The sequence below is a fragment of the Pteropus vampyrus genome, unplaced genomic scaffold (assembly GCF_000151845.1).
Source record: "Pteropus vampyrus isolate Shadow unplaced genomic scaffold, Pvam_2.0 Scaffold47, whole genome shotgun sequence".
Classification (NCBI taxonomy): domain Eukaryota; kingdom Metazoa; phylum Chordata; class Mammalia; order Chiroptera; family Pteropodidae; genus Pteropus; species Pteropus vampyrus.
This window is the reverse complement of record NW_011888828.1, coordinates 8433715-8450767: the sequence shown is the minus strand read 5'-3', so window position 1 is coordinate 8450767 and position 17053 is coordinate 8433715. Positions and strand designations below refer to the sequence as shown.

General features: G+C 33.2%; 1 protein-coding gene across 1 annotated transcript in view; it reads left to right on the top strand.

Moving 5' to 3' along the window:
* Nucleotides 1-14488, top strand: part of SMARCA5 (SWI/SNF related, matrix associated, actin dependent regulator of chromatin, subfamily a, member 5) — a 36061-nt gene extending 21573 nt beyond the window's left edge. Inside the window, exons 12-24 of the mRNA XM_011359430.2 lie at nucleotides 1166-1287; nucleotides 1374-1526; nucleotides 2952-3084; nucleotides 6044-6192; nucleotides 6395-6514; nucleotides 7342-7452; nucleotides 7768-7881; nucleotides 8068-8190; nucleotides 8921-9053; nucleotides 9652-9770; nucleotides 10158-10370; nucleotides 12372-12479; nucleotides 13221-14488. Coding sequence (XP_011357732.1) covers nucleotides 1166-1287; nucleotides 1374-1526; nucleotides 2952-3084; nucleotides 6044-6192; nucleotides 6395-6514; nucleotides 7342-7452; nucleotides 7768-7881; nucleotides 8068-8190; nucleotides 8921-9053; nucleotides 9652-9770; nucleotides 10158-10370; nucleotides 12372-12479; nucleotides 13221-13286 — 1664 coding nt within the window. The 3' untranslated portion in view covers nucleotides 13287-14488. The remainder of the gene's footprint in view (nucleotides 1-1165; nucleotides 1288-1373; nucleotides 1527-2951; nucleotides 3085-6043; nucleotides 6193-6394; nucleotides 6515-7341; nucleotides 7453-7767; nucleotides 7882-8067; nucleotides 8191-8920; nucleotides 9054-9651; nucleotides 9771-10157; nucleotides 10371-12371; nucleotides 12480-13220) is intronic.
* Nucleotides 14489-17053: the final 2565 nt, after the last annotated feature.

Here is a 17053-nt window from a genome sequence, read left to right as displayed (position 1 = left end):
TACTTGCAACATGTTGACTTTTTATATGAAAACGAGTCTGTCTGGTGTGTGTATAGGTGTAATTAAATAACACGAATTTTGAGCAAACTTAGCATGAAGCCAGATCAAAACTTGTTTTTATCTATAGTGTACCTGCTTGCCTCCTCCAAGATTATTTTGAAGCGAATCCCAGACATCAAGGCATTTCATACATAAATTAATCTGTAATATGAAGTATATAGTCAGGTTTCAATTTCTCCATTTGTGTTTCTCATTATATTTTGATAGGAATGACAATTATACCAGTAGATGAATCCCCTATCAAAAACATTGTAAAAATTGTTAGTGAATTGGTTTTTTTTTAAATACCTTTTTATAGAAATAAATTTTCTAAAATGCTTTCCTTGAAAGCTAAGTAAAGGAATTGAATTGATAGGTGTGGCAAGAACTTGGTAGGCATACTCAGATAATAATGAAAGCTGTAATAAACTCTGCAGGCAAAATCGAGACTATTGAATGTCCTTATGCTTTTGGGGCTACAGAAGGTGGGACAAAAGCAAATTAAGAGCCTAGCTTCTAAGACAAGATAATTTCATAACCATTATTTTAAAAATAATCCCTTTGTCTTCATAAATTCTACTGAAGGCATTGTGCAGTTGGCTGAGAAACAAAGCAGTTGCATAATTTGAATCATGGCAGATGAGTGCAGGATGATCAGTGAAGATGTGAGGCACACACTTAAGTCCTTTGCTCAGGACTGGGTCTTCAGAAGACCTATTAGACTAGATTAAGACCAGGTTATTGGGTGAGTGTTGGGGCATGTGCGGCAGGTCCCTGCACGTGGAAGAGTTGCAATGGTAGGTTATTTTTAAACGTATCTGTGATAAAAAGATGATGATTTTCTCAGCCTTGGGATGGCAAGACCTCCCAAATCAGACTCAGACACTCTTTTCTAACTTAGTGTTGCATAGAAATATTACCCTGTTCTATTTGTACCATCATGGGAAAAATGTAAGGAACGACTGACTAGATAATAATTTATAGTTTTTTCTCGTATCCAACTAGGTAACTTGGAATTAAGGAGCAATCGATTACTGTTAGTTTCGGTTCGCCTTAAATTTTTAAAGGATTATTTTTTTTACTTTTGAACCTTACAATAACCTGCTATTGTTATATTTACCAACAGGTTCACGAGTACTAATCTTCAGTCAGATGACAAGGGTATTGGACATTTTGGAAGATTATTGCATGTGGAGAAATTACGAGTACTGTAGGTTGGATGGGCAGACACCCCATGATGAGAGACAAGTGAGTAAAACCCAGGGAGGGGAGATGAAAAAAATACACCGGATAAAATAATTGTCTGACATTTGTTTTATTTTATATGTCTGTAGGAGTCCATCAATGCGTATAATGAACCAAATAGCACGAAGTTTGTGTTCATGTTAAGCACACGTGCTGGTGGTCTTGGCATCAATCTTGCTACTGCTGATGTAGTTATTTTGTATGATTCAGATTGGAATCCCCAAGTAGATCTCCAGGCTATGGTAAGAGATAACATATATTTTGTGCTTACAGATTTTTTTAATTAGAGCAAGCAAAGAAACAGTCTACAAATGTCAGTGACTTAACCCAGTAGGATTTTGTTTTTCTCTGACCTAGTAGTTCAAGGTCAGTATTTGCAGGTGGTCTTCCATCTAAATCAGTATAGATGCTCTTTGACTTAAGTGGGGTTACGTTCTCGGGATGTAACCTTATCATAGATTTAAAATATCCTAAGTCGAAAATGCATTTAACCAACCCAGTATTATAGTTTAGCGTAGCCTATTTCTACTAAGTGAATATTGCTTTGCACCATCATAAAGTCGAAAAATCCCAAGTCAAACTATCGTAAGTCTGGGACCATCTGTAGTTGCAGCTTACAGCTTTGCCATATCTTAGGACCTTGGAGTTCTCTATCTTCTGCATTCTGGTGACATCAGGAGGATTAGAGAGACCTGAAGATTACCTAGGAAATTTTTTTATGGGTCAGAGCTGAAAGTGCCCCACATTCATTGTCCAGAACTAATCACATAGCATAACTGAATAAGAAATCGTGACTGATGGTAGGGAAACGGATTTGGTTAGATGCTAACCTGCCTGCCACATTAGATACTTGAAATTTACACCTGTGAGTGGGAAGTACCTTGACCAGATCAGAAAGATTTTTTTTTTAAGAAAATTTATGATCTGTAGATTAATATGAAAACTTAAAAATTCTTAAGTTTGATACTGCTAATGACTTGACCCATGGTATTAGTGGCCATAAAACCAACTACTGCAATTCTGGTGTTGGTCACTTTTCATCCTGTACGTTTTGTAAGGGTGGCTAGGGAAAGTTGGTCAATTAGAAATAGGCATGTTTTGCAGGAATGTGATTTGCAAACTTGTTAAACAGAAAATAGAATTCAAATTAATTTGACTACTTGTATGTAATTAATTGGTAATACTTAAAAGACTGGGATTGTTATATTGTTTGTGAAGTTCATTTATTTGTGTCACTTTCCTAATAACAATGAAAATTTAGATTTGATTTAGGTAGAAAAACATTTTGAATTTGAACCTAAGAAAAAATTTAAAAAAAATTATCAGACTTAAAAACTAATTTTTTCGTGTCTAGAGATATAACACATATATTTTACATAATCTAGTAAAATTAATTTGATAGTTTCTCACAGATTCAGCAGCCATGATGTGTTCCATACCTCCTAAAAGATTTCTTTGTGAGATGACTAATTTGATTGAAATTGAGAATTTAAGAAATATTAACATACTATGAATCTGTTTAAAAACAGATGGTATAGTTGTTTTGTTACATAGTTTTAAAAGTCTTGTACTTGAGAATATTTACATTTTGTTTCTCATTATACACATTCAGATGTTATTTATGTAAATTTTTAACTTTATTCAAAATAATATGGTAATTCTCCTAGGACCGAGCACATAGAATTGGACAAACCAAGACGGTCAGAGTGTTCCGCTTTATAACTGATAACACTGTAGAAGAAAGAATAGTGGAACGTGCTGAGATGAAACTCAGACTGGATTCAATAGTCATCCAACAAGGTGAGCCTTCAAGCCTTAAAAATTTACCAATTTAGACTGATGCATGTTTTTTTCTTGGATTTTAAGGAGAAGCTTTATGTCTTTTGAATCAAGCTAACAGCCAACAATATTTGTATTCTAGAGAGATAGTAAGCTTTTAGTTTTGTTTACAAGGATGGGTTTGAGCTCAGGAAGCTTGAACAGTGACTGCAGTTAGCAATTCTTTTACACTGTCTGAGCCTGTTTTTTTCATTTATTAAATGGGAATAAAGGTAACTGCAATTTAGGATTTTTAAGAATTAAAGAGGATAATGTACATAAAATACCTAGCATTCAGCATGATGCATATTAAATAGAACTTTATTATGATTTACGTGTACTAAGCACTCTATTGATTACTCTGAAGGATACTGAAGAAATATAAAAGAAACTCAAGGAGACTGATTATATTTTTTATCTGGTCTGCAGCTGTGTATTGAGCACCCAGCAGATGCAAGACATTATTCGTAGTGCTGAGAATTCAGTGGTGAATGAAACTAACGTGTTCTTACTTTCAACGAGTTTATAATTTAGGAAACAGGAGACATAGAATAAATATTGGTGTAATTAGGATTGGAGAATGGAAATGGGATTTTATTTTGGATTAATTGAAAGGAACTTCAAGTTCTCACTTCAAATCAGATTTTAAGGAAGATATTTATGTTTTCATGAAGCTTACAGTATAGTTGGTGATGGATTCAAAATGCCAAAAGGGGGGAAAAAAAAATCCTCAATAACTTCAAGCACACATTAGTTCCTTTTCTTCTCATATTGTATCATGAACATCTACTTTTTATCTGTCTATAAAGCTGGGAGATATACTGTTATCATTGTTCGCTGATTATTTCCCGTACATGTCTTGGTTTTGCCTACCATCTCTAATTTCCATGTAAGTAAGGGAATGTACACTTCTGTGGTGTCCTATAATGCCAGCCATAGTGTTAACCACATGTCTGAATACTTGAGGGCAGTAAATGATTGCTTATTGTTAGTTGTTTTTGTTAATAGCTTAACATTGAGTGCTTGCTTTGTGCCAAGCAGTGTGCTATGTGCTTTATACTCATCATCTCTTTTATTCTTCATGCCAGCTTGATGTTGGAATCAGAGGTAGAAGCAAGTCATTTGTCTACTGTTAATACAGTTAGAAAGTAACTTGAGATCAAGAACTATATAAACTATTAGGGTGAAGTATTTAGGTAGGAAAGTTTCTGGGGACTTACAATGAGATGTCTCATGGGTTATGTAATGACTAGCTGGTTTTTTCCCCCTCGCATTCATTCATCCATGCATTTAGAAAACAACTGCCACATGGTTCTTGTTCTCAATTATTCTTATCTATGAAACACGTTTTTTAAAGATTAAAAAAATATTCCTTTATAGTCAACTTAGAAATCTGTTTTTCAACTTTTTTTTTTAATGGAGCAAATTTTCTAGTAGCTTTGTTAATCCTATTTATAGATACAGTAGTCAAACTGCAAACCTTGGATGCATATTTCTGTGTTACAGTCTTAACGGAATGAGAAATAATTAAAAATATAAGAACACGCAGAAGCACTCTATGAAAAGCTCCCTCCACGTTCAACAGAGAAGTAATCTCCGTAAACCTAAGGACATTTTGATAGCAGTGAAGTAGCTTTCAGTCCAAAGAAAAATGTTGATACAGTAGTCCCCCCTTATCCACAGTTTTGCTTTCCATGGTTACAGTTACCGCTTTTAACTTCAGTCTGAAAATATTAAATGGAAAATTCCAGAAATAAACAATTCATAACTTGTCAGTGGCATGCTGTTCACGATACAGATGATTACATCTCATAGCATCTCTCACTTTGTTCCACCTATGTCGTGATTCATTTCTTTGGTGTATCCACGCTATAAATACTACCTGTCCGTTAGTCACTTAGCTGTTTTAGTTATCAGAGAGAGACCACGTTCACATAACTGATTGTTCTCTTTTTTTATTAGCTATTGTAGCTAGTCTTTTACTGCACCTTATTTATAAATTAAACTTTATCATAGGTATGTTTGTATAGGAAAAAATATGGCATATGTAGGGTTCAGTAATGGGATCTTGGAATGTATCCTCTCATGTAAGGAAGGGCTACTGTGTATCTTAACTTTAAAAGTCACAGAAATTTGGTTGAGTGTTCTATTAGGCATTCAAAACCATGACACAAGTAGCTGTTGAAGTTATAGAAAACTACATGAGTCTTTAACAATTCATTACAAGTTGGTCGAAATACAAAAGTGGAAGCTTTATATAAGTATATGTGAATGGCCTTTGAGAGTGAAAACAATTCTGTGCAGTATTTTGTTTTGATGACTCTATTTTCGAAAACACAGGTTATAGAGTTGGCAAAATTCCTGCCAGTTGAACATCTTAATTACTTTTTGGATGTTGATTTTTTTTTTTTTCTGTGATCAAAATAAGCTTTCAACAGTTTCAGTTCTTAAGATTAAGAAGTTTTCAGAAATCGATACTGTATATTTCAGTCCTTACATAAAATCTGGCATTATGAAGGGTTTTTTGTACTTCACCTTTCTAAATAAAAAAGGCTGATTTGAGAGTATTAGTATTAATTTTTCTGCTTACCAGAAACTTCTTGTGTTAATGCTCTCACCTGTTGATACTTAAAAAAAAAAATTAATAATTTTGATTTTAACATAACCCAAATTACTGTTATTTGCCCCATATGTATTGTATTGAGACAGTGTACAACAGACTATATTACATAACACATAACAAGGTTTAGAAATATTTGAAAGCTTACCAACTAAAAATTTGGCTTTAAATTTTACATAAAAATGAAAATTATCAGACGTGAATAAGCAGCTGATGGATGTTTGAGGCAAATTGACATGGCGTTAAATCTAACATTTAAAATGCCAAGTTTCCAATAAAATAAAGTTTATTCAGTTAACATATAACATACTCTTTTTTCAGGAAGACTTGTGGATCAGAATCTGAACAAAATTGGCAAAGATGAAATGCTTCAAATGATTAGACATGGGGCAACACATGTTTTTGCTTCAAAAGAAAGTGAGATTACCGATGAGGATATTGATGGTATTTTGGAAAGAGGTGCAAAGAAGGTGAGATGTAAATCAGATGATAGTATTTTTAACCTATAAAATATTTTAAACCACTACCAAGGAAATATTTGTTATATATATTATAGATAATCCTATTTCCATGAAAAGAAACTTTTGTGTCCTGTAAAGCCTAATTCATTTGGCTATAGTTCTCATGCTTTTTTAATTCTTAATCTAATAGGTACTTTTTTTTGTTCCCCAGACAGCAGAGATGAATGAAAAGCTCTCCAAGATGGGTGAAAGCTCACTTAGAAACTTCACAATGGACACAGAGTCGAGTGTTTATAACTTTGAGGGAGAAGATTATAGAGAAAAACAAAAGGTAATTTAGAGATTTTGGTTAGTTGAAGGCTTTTTTTTTACTTGAAACTTGGAATTTTAAATGTTAGGTGTAGTGCCTTGTAAGTTTGTCTCAACAGTCATTTCTCTTTATTCACATCTAAATTATTTTCATTTTTATGTTAAATTTAAGGCCAAATTTTCAGTTTGTAAGCTCCAAAATATTTTAAAGGTTTATGTAATGAAGCTTACTGTATACTATTCACTATAACATTATAAAAAATATGATAGTGAAATATTTTGTGGGAGGCAAATATAGTAATTACAGATATTTGAAAATAAAAATTATTGGCAAAAAATTGTCACAACCTTACTCAAATTCTTTTTAACTGCACAGTTGGCTGGTAATAAAGAGAAAAAATTCTTAACTTTGTAAGCAGTACTTGGGATTATATAGAGAAATTAGAAAATATCTCCAGGGTAGAAGAAAAAATAATTCCACTTAGTGTTTGCCTTGTTAACATTTAGACATGTATATCCTTTGAATATTTTTCTAGGCTAAATATATATTTACATTTTTCTCTTAATTTGGGTTGTAGCATATATTCTATAGCATTTTTTTTTACCCAGCAGAATTATAATTTGGTCAAGAAATATTTACTCACTGTCTGTACTATTCACTAGACACTGTCCTGTGTGTTAATTACAGTACTTAAATAGCATAGCCCCAGTCCTCACAGAGCTTATAGTCCAGGATTTTTTTTATCATTTTTCCATTTAAAACAGTCTTAATGATGTGAATTGCATCCATGTAAGATTGCAGCTGTGTGTAGTAACAGTTGGTGACTTGAATTCTTTCCCACATGCTAGATTGCATTCACAGAGTGGATCGAACCACCTAAACGAGAAAGAAAAGCCAACTATGCCGTCGATGCCTATTTCAGGGAAGCTCTTCGTGTCAGTGAACCTAAAGCACCCAAGGTGAGTTGACAGCACAAAAATTTCAGGAGATACTGAAAATGTAAGTTATTTTTCTTATATTCTTACAGTAAAAACTGAGAATTACATATTGTGTGATTTATAATGTACCTCATTCAGTTTTTAATTAAGTTTTCTGAAAGTTAATTTTGAATCTATGCATTTAAAATTTTGATTGTTATTTCAGTTTTATTGAAAGATACTTTCAGTTGGAGAATGAATTGTCTGTCATGGTTTATGAAATAAAGATGATTAGACATAGATTTAAAGCAAAATAGTTTCTTTTTTATGGACAATACTATTTTTTATTTTTCTTAGGCTCCTCGACCTCCAAAACAACCCAATGTTCAGGATTTTCAGTTCTTTCCTCCGCGTTTATTTGAATTATTGGAAAAAGAAATTCTATATTACAGAAAAACTATTGGGTACAAGGTACTAGAAATAACACTTTGTTTATAACTAATCTGGTTTGTTTTTAACTTAATAAATAAATGCAAGATACTGGTTTGTTTTCTGTCCTGTTGGATTAAATTTGCGATAAGTCATTTAGTTGGTTAAAAATTTAATCTACCACGTATTTTCTAAAATTTACAGTGACATAGCAAAATATTTTTTTAGGTGCCTCGAAATCCTGACCTACCAAATGCAGCACAGGCACAAAAAGAAGAACAGCTTAAAATTGATGAAGCGGAACCCCTTAATGATGAAGAGTTAGAAGAAAAAGAGAAGCTTCTAACACAGGTATAGTGTAGCCTTCCATCAACACAAAATTTAATAATTTATTTTGTAAGGCACTGTGTCAGGTTGTGTTGGGGTATACAAAGAAGTATAGGTTTTTGCTTTCAAAATGAAATAATTGTAGACATGGGCATATGGGTAAATGCTACGTTTGGACTGTCACTAGTTGTTAAGGTAGTTGAGAAGATTAGATTTGCACCACCAGCCTTGGTAGAGTGGGTGTCCTATTGATCGCCTTTTAGTGTTCCCATCTTTCCTTTCCTTTACTTTGATTCGTCCACATTTCTTCTGAGTCGTAATTCTCAGTTATACATCTCTGCTTGGTATTTTTTTTTGTGTAACCTATTCTTTAGGATTCAATAAAGGCTTTTCAGAGTCTGGCCTTAACCTATAATTAAAGCTTCATCTTTTCCTTCCATTTTCCCACTCTTTAACCAATGTTCATTCTTTCTATCAAACTCCTACTAATCTTTCAAAGCTCAGCAAAAATGTCACCTTTTCTTGAAGCATTCCTTAAGTCTCTTCCCCTCAGATTTAATTGGGTAAATAAGCAGTGTATGATGTAAACATATATATTTATGTACATGAAAAGTTACCATTTTAAGTGAATGTAATTAAAAAATAAACGAGCAGTCAAAAATTATTTTCTGTAATAGAAGCATTGGTAAAGTGTAACAGTATCTTTTCTAAGTTGATTATTCTGTGTTTAAATATTGTTTCTATTGATTCGAAGGGATTTACCAATTGGAATAAGAGAGATTTTAACCAGTTTATCAAAGCTAATGAGAAGTGGGGTCGTGATGATATTGAAAATATAGCAAGAGAAGTGGAAGGAAAAACTCCAGAAGAGGTCATTGAATACTCAGGTAATTCTTTTCTTACTTTAATAGGTATAAGAATGTTCTCAGGCTTTTGGAGAGCTGCCAGAAAGTTCAGATTTTCTTACTCTGAATTGACGTTTTGATAAGCTAAATTTTGCCACAGTTTAGTGCCTTGTTTTGTCCTGTTTCTTAAAAACTGAGCTAAGAGGCATACTTGTTTAATTTTTTTACCCTGAGTAGCTATAGGCAAGAAATTAAAAATAGGTTATTGAATAATTGTGCTTTCATTTTTATTATTTAGCCTCTATCCATGACATTTCAAGTATGACGTGCCAGTTTCCTGGAGTCAGTTGGATTGTCAAGTGAATATGTGTAGTTGTATTGTGATGAGTCTGCTTAGAATCACAGAATAGCAGAAATTTAAGAGTTGGAAGAGAAATTACCTAGTTCATCTCTCTTTTTTTTTTTTTTTTTTTTTTACAGTTAAGGAAACAAATTATAAGTGACCTATTTAGTTTGTAGTATTAGATGTGGGAGATCTGGAAACATCTTAATTCTCACCAAATAAAATATGACAAGTTTTTTTATATTTCTCTCCCTTCCTCCACCCATCCCATCTGTCCAACTTTTTACTCTTTTACAGCTGTGTTCTGGGAAAGATGCAATGAGCTCCAGGACATAGAGAAGATTATGGCTCAGATTGAAAGGGGAGAGGCAAGAATTCAAAGAAGAATTAGTATCAAAAAAGCACTTGATACGAAGGTACTTTGCATATTAATAAATATGGTAGTTAATAAAATAATACGAGAGTTAAAATAACTTAAAAAAGAAAAGAATGATTAAAGTTTTCTTCAAAGAAATTCAAATGTTATAGGTCTTATCAAAATTTTTCTCAGTATTTCGGTTGATATAACTGGGTTAGAGACACTAAGATAGCTTTTTCCACATAGTATCAGAAAGTCTGGGTCTGTGTTTCTTTAGAATAAAGACCAAAAAATTCTTTCAGGACATAGGTGATATAATGCAGTTGAGAGGCTATGGGTAGAAAATTCTGATTCGAAATAAATATAGCTAAATTTACTAAAGTTGAGTTTGAAATACAGATTATATAGGATTTATATTTTGTATGATAAAATATCTGATTTTTAGATTGGACGGTACAAAGCACCTTTTCATCAACTGAGGATATCATATGGTACTAACAAAGGAAAAAACTATACTGAGGAAGAGGACCGTTTTCTGATCTGTATGCTTCACAAGCTTGGATTCGACAAAGAAAATGTTTATGATGAATTGCGACAGTGTATTCGCAACTCTCCTCAATTCAGATTTGACTGGTTTCTTAAGTCCAGAACTGCAATGGTGAGTGTTTGGGCCTCTGTGTGTAATGTAGCAGCAGATGGTTTGGAGTAAGTATGTATATTCTTTAATGTTCGTAACTAAAGTAACTTATTACTAAGAGAAGATTGTGGTTCCATTATATCTTTGAAGAAAATTTTTGTTATGATATTGTTAGTATCGTATGTTAAATCAGTTCCTTAGAAAACAGTCCACATCCACACTTAAAAACCTAATATCATAGGTAACTTAACTTTATTACGCCCATCCTTCAATATCACATAACCTTTAACATCACTATGTATGTAGTAGGTCTAGTTTAATCATGTTGTCAGGAGGAACTGTCACCATCAGTTTCACCTTCTGAATGTGATGATTACTATTTAAAATTTTCCCTGTTCAGACTTTGGTTTTGTAACTAACATCTGCCCATAATAATGCTGAGTCCGGATTATTTGTAGATAGCATAATGTAGTAAAACACCCTATTCGTACTGATTTAAATGCTGGGTTTTCTTTTTTATTCTCAATATTTGGCTGTTTCTGTTGGAAATTGTTTCTAATAACCTAAAATTAGAAATCAGAAAAGTTTAGCTTTGGCAAATTGGTCTTTTCCTTACATATCTTACCTGACCTTTTAATCTTATTTTGTGTTCTGCAGGGTGATGATAATATCCCAAAAGTTCTGTAGTCTCAAATTTGGGATATCTTGGGTTAACACAGTTTAATCATCCTTATAATAGGGTTTCCTTCAGTGTATTTAAAAGACATCATCACTCTTCAGGATGCAGGACAGTGTGCAGTCCTTTTTTATGTTTGGCCACTGAAGGATTTTTTCTTTTCCAGTAAACACCCAGCGGGGCTACTGTTCTGAAACCCTAGTTTAGGAAATGTCGGACTACAAATACACTATAAATATGTAGTTAGAGGAAAGACAGATTGACTTGCTGAAAGCCCTACCTGATGTGTTTTTAAGCAGAAACAACTTATATCAATAAGAATGAGTTTGCACTAAGTGAAATAAAGATGCAGAATGTCACACTGATTTACCAGTACCATACCATGGTCTAAAAGTATGTGTTACTTCCTAACATGGTTCCGGTTAAGGCACACATAAAAAATGATAACATGGATGAATGGCCCTTTGTGATAAATAATTGAAGCATAATCCTTTCCTAAGAGCCAGGAGGTTTCATACTTCAGCACATCTGTAACACATTCTGGCGTGTGTGTCTCAGTGTGCCTCTTAAGGGAAATACAGTATACCACCTTCTATCTCTGTAGACTAGTCATATATTTCTAAACCTTGTATGGTGTGTTCTGTAAAGTAGTGTTTTTAATAATTTTGTTGCGATTGTTTAGTAGTATCAGTTATTACAAGAAAAAAAACAAGTGAGGAGGGTAGCCAGTAGTCAGCCGTGTTTTCTTCAGGGTTATCTACTACTGCTGCACTGTGCTATCAGTTTTCTGGAGGTTTAGATTACTAGAGAGGGATGAGGTGGAACTCAACATAGACTGCCATGGCCGTTTTTTCAGAATTAGGAAAGGTGACCTGGTACGTTGTGTAATCATAATTCTACTGATAATGCTTTTAAGGGAAAGATTATGTACACCTCTTATTAATGTTAGTTCTAGTTGATTTTGACCCTCATATACAAGCTATTACTATTCTTAAATTTGGATATAAATGACAGTTTTCAGGCATAGCCACCAAGTAGCAGTGTTGCATGTATTATGAGATGTTGATTTTCACTGGTTTAATTCTTAAGTGAAAGAAAGATTATGAAGAAAACACAATGGTATGGCTTAATGAAATAAAGATATTTACAAATACATGTTTTATCCTCAGAGCATGGATTGTATATGAAAATCAGTTCCTTTTGCTTTTTAAAATTTTATCTGTTGGGGGTGTGTAAGTGATTTTGTAGTACATTATTAAAACATACCTTTGTTTTAAAATTGTAATCATGAAAACTTATAGGTAGAAAATACAGGTTTACCCTGTAAATTTATGTTTACAACTCAGGAGCTCCAGAGGAGGTGTAACACTTTAATAACCTTGATTGAAAGAGAAAACATGGAACTAGAAGAAAAGGAGAAGGCAGAGAAAAAGAAAAGAGGACCAAAGCCTTCAGTAAGTATTCACGAATATGTAAATATTTTCTTAAGAATTTGAACATGACTTGACCATCATTGACATGTTAGGTTTTTGTTTTCTTTTTTAAAATAATGTAGCTTGGGGCCACTTAAAGTATAAATTAAACTTGATTGCATTGTATGGGGAAAATCACATTTATGATGATAGTCCATAATGTGAGGATTTGTGAAAATCTGGGGAAGTGTGTCTTGTGAGTGCCAAGGGCCTACATTTGACCTTACGGGAATACAAGTTATAATTTTAGAATATTTAAAGTATTATTAGGAAAACAGTGGCTTTACAACTTTTACGATTAACTTCTGGCTTTGATTTATTGTCCTAATAATAATTTAGCAATGTAAAAGCAAAAGTTCTAAGATAAAAAAGCCATCTTATTCTTTAATTTGTAAAATCATGAATAAATGAATGTTTCTGGATAATATCTGGTGTTTTTGTAACCACAAAGAACTTCTTATTACGACTTTCTTTTGGTAAGAGGGCATGTTACACATTTATTAGGTATACAGATTTACTTCTGCTAATTGTGATTTATTTCATTATTAGCATTAAAATTTTTCATAGTGTTAGTAATATGAATTGATAAAATTATTCTGGATAAGAAAATGTAATACCTGTAATATGTAGCACATAGCACTTAAATGCTGTCTTATGTCTGTCAGTGTACTTGATGTTAATGTTAGTTTTCTGATGAAAAGGAATCCTTCTGTTTGTTTATAGACACAGAAACGTAAAATGGATGGAGCACCTGATGGTCGAGGAAGAAAAAAGAAGCTGAAACTATGAATACATATTTGTTTCATAATCACTAACTTTAAACCAGTAGTTCTTTAATTTACGGGTCTTCATAAGATGTACTGTACAATGCTCAATTGTTATGTCATTCAAAGACATCAGGTTCATCTGTTTACTGAGCTAGAAACATAGTATGTAGTTTCACTTTTTTAAATGCAACAGCTGTGCTGAAATTTTTTTATCATTAACACTTGAAATAATAAAATAGGCTTCATTTATTAATAAATGTTTCATTTGATTTATTTTTCTATTGTAGTTCCATATGTGAAGATTGTGGTTATTGTTTATTAGCTATAATTTCTACATTCGTAAGGCTTAAAAACAAGCAAATAAGAAAAAAAATTGCAAATGACATTTGTCCCTTCAGTTTTCACTTAGTTGTGTGATTGTTTTAATTCACTTTGCCTTTGCAGAAATTTGGGTATCATCTTCGTAGTGCTATTGAGTCTCATCTGGAAAGATTATGTAAATTGCATTCTCCTTGCTTATATGGGTAGAATGGGGGGGAAAGGCAAGATAAATTATCATTAAGTTCTATGCATATTTCTGTTACACTGTTTCTATAAAGTTGGTTCTGAGGTGAATATGCCCTATTCTGTTGGAAGAATGGCCTTTTAGTTGTATAGCCAAAGACATTTAGTACTTTCTGGTTCCTTAAGGTGTTATTGTACCATTTTGTAAGAGGAATATTATTTTTTTTAATTGTTTGGTAAAAATTTTGACAAATTACCTTCCGAAGCAGCCACAATTTAGAAAGATAATGTCAAAACTAAGGTGATTTTTTGTTTTGTTGTTTTTTAAAAAGATCCAACCAAAATAATGTGTGAATTTGTCATACTGTTCACGAGAAATTGGTAACAAAATGTATCCCCTTCCAGTTTACCGTTTTTGAGTTTTAGAGTAATTGAAAATTTTATTTTATTATATTTTAAAATAATTTTTAAATGTGAGCAGCGAGACTTTTATTCCAGTTTTTATTTTCTGTGGACAGACTTGATAAACTGGAGACCCTGGAGCAGGATTACCCAGATTGCAGTGGCAGGATCTTCGCTGTACCAGAGGCCTTTATGTGCTACACATAATTTGTATAAAGTTTTATATGTGCAAATTGGGTACAGAAACAGTTCTCCATTTTTCTAAGGGAATGCAATAAATGTAGCATCGTGAATAAATATAACTTTTATAATCCTTAAGTGGTCTTTTCTTTCCATTTCTTTAATTTTCTTTTGTCATTTGATTTTCACTTTTTTCCTTGGGATGGTGTTTTTTTTTCCTTAGATTTCTTTCCCTAAAATTTTTATCGGTTGTGTTTATCTGCCCACACATAATTGAGATTTTTATTTATAATGATGATTTCTATAGTAATGCTAATAATGCTCACTTTTCCAAAATGTGGAATTGTTGCTGTCAATGTCAAAACAAAGTTTATGACAAATTGTAAAGTAATTTGGATTTATTTTGTACTCCCCCCAAATTGATTTCTTTACTACCTTGGATTCTTAAAATAAGTCATGGATCTAATGTTATGCAAATTTTGAGGAAAGGGTTTTGTTTGTTTGTTTGTTTGTTTGTTTTTTCCCATGAAAGCTATCGTTCAGAGTGGCGACCTTATTTTGGAAGAAATAATTGGAAAAATACAAGGCTGAAGAAAACAGAGGTCACCCCCCAAAAAGTAATGTTTTCAAGAGGAAGAAAAGCAGCCTAATACTGTATGGGAGGTGGGGGAGTTGAAAGAGGTAGAGAGTGGAAATGCAAAATGACGTATATTGCCAGCCCTTGAGAGTGTGAAGACTCAAATGTAAAAGAAACAAAGGGAAACACTTTTAAAAGGCATGAAAGAAACATCAAATTTAGCATTGCAGTTCAGCCAATGCATGAGACAACATTTCACAGATCAATTAAGCCCCTCGGCCACTGCATGTTTAATGAGAACGAAGTAAAGCCAAGTTTTTATTTACACTGTTAACTGAAGGAAAAATGGCTCAAACCAACTGTTGTAAAAAAGAATTATGTTGGAGAAGATAGACTAAAAATTGGAACTGAATTTCCATTCGATTTCCTCAATTTCTAGCTGAGGAGAGGAAGCCTGCTTTAATCATGGGATGGTGCCTGAGTCCAACCCAGAAGAGCCTGGACATTCACACATGTGAGCAGATTACAGTAGTCTGTTATCCAGAATGTTTCATAATCGAATGAGGCTTTGAATGTTCTTAGGAAGATTATATTCTATTGAGGTCAAGGTAGAACTAATAAAATGTAATCATTACTTTCAACTTCCACATTACTTAAATATTTACATAAAAACCTTGGAGAGAAAAAAGTGGAGATTTTTCCAATAGCAAACTTTTATAATTTAGGACACTTTGCATTCATATAGTAGACTTGAAGTGTGCTTGGTTTTATAGCAGAGTTTACACATGCTCATTACGAGTTAACGGTTGTAATTAGGAAATCTGAACAAAACAGTCCTAATTTAGGAAAGTTGCATTTATAAGGACCTCTAAACGTTGGTCTTAGGGGATACTTGGTATCTTAAGTGTGATGGATGATAGCAAAAAGTAATAAACTGGTTACTATTTTCGTATTTAACAATACCAATTACCCTACCAATTTGGTGATAGGTTTCAAATATTTTTCTCAAATAGAATTTATACTTTATAATATTTATGTGATTTTTAAAACAGCATATGTATTTTTTTTTTAACAGACCTGCACATCTTTTGAGTGGTAGATAGGTTCACGTGTAGCAACACTTTAAAGGAAAATTATAAGTCCCATTTCTGAGATGCCCTGCAGCCCTTAACACAACACCATTTCCTCTTCAGTGTTTCTGTGAGAATATTAATTCAGCGGACAGTCTCAAGATGAAAAAGGAAGAAAAAGTTGAATCAGGTGCAGAATACTACACTTGCTTTCAGACGTAGAGCACAGTTGTCCTGATTCCTATGGCTATTTTTAGGAAGGAACAGCTCTGAAAAATGGTGTAACCTATTTTCAGTGTATATTTATTCAAAATGCTAGTGCATAGGCCACACGTTCCTTTTTGTGCAGCCAAGGTTGAGAGTCTGCTCACGATTAGGCAGTCACTGACCTGGTGAAACTACCGCAGAAGCGTCCCGATGTCCTCACCATCTGCACCTCTCTTAGTCTTTCCTGAAACCACTTCGTTTTCTGCTTATGTCTCAGGCATCACTCAGCACTGCAAGTTTCACTTGAGAAATGTCACCCTGAGTCTGATGTATTTTGAAAATTGATATACCACAGTAATCTCTGGGCCTTTAGCTATCTGCCCTAAAACCCTCCCCCTGGGTGCTTGTTACAAATGCAGAATCTAAGGCCTTATGCCAGACTTGCTGAATTTGAATCAGCATTTAATAAGGTCCCCAAAGGTGAGTCATATGCACACAAAAATGTGAAAAGCACTGTTTTAAACACTTTGTCAAAGCAAAATAAAATGAAACCTTAATAGCTGTTTAGCAGGTATCTTCAGATTTATGTAACTTCAGGATAACGTGAATTTTTTTTCTTTTTTATGAGGCAGACCGATAGTATTTCAAAGAAAATGTTTTTATCTTGAATTTTGGATATGCAGATAGTTTACCAGGGGTTTCTCTAGTGAGTTTTAATATAGTGTAAGTCCTCGTTTAAGTCTGTGACATAATGAACCCAATTTACCATGGGCTAATTGGTAAAAACATCCCATCAGTGTTAAAACAAATGAAACAACGTTATTCGAAGACCTGCTGTAGTATCATTTA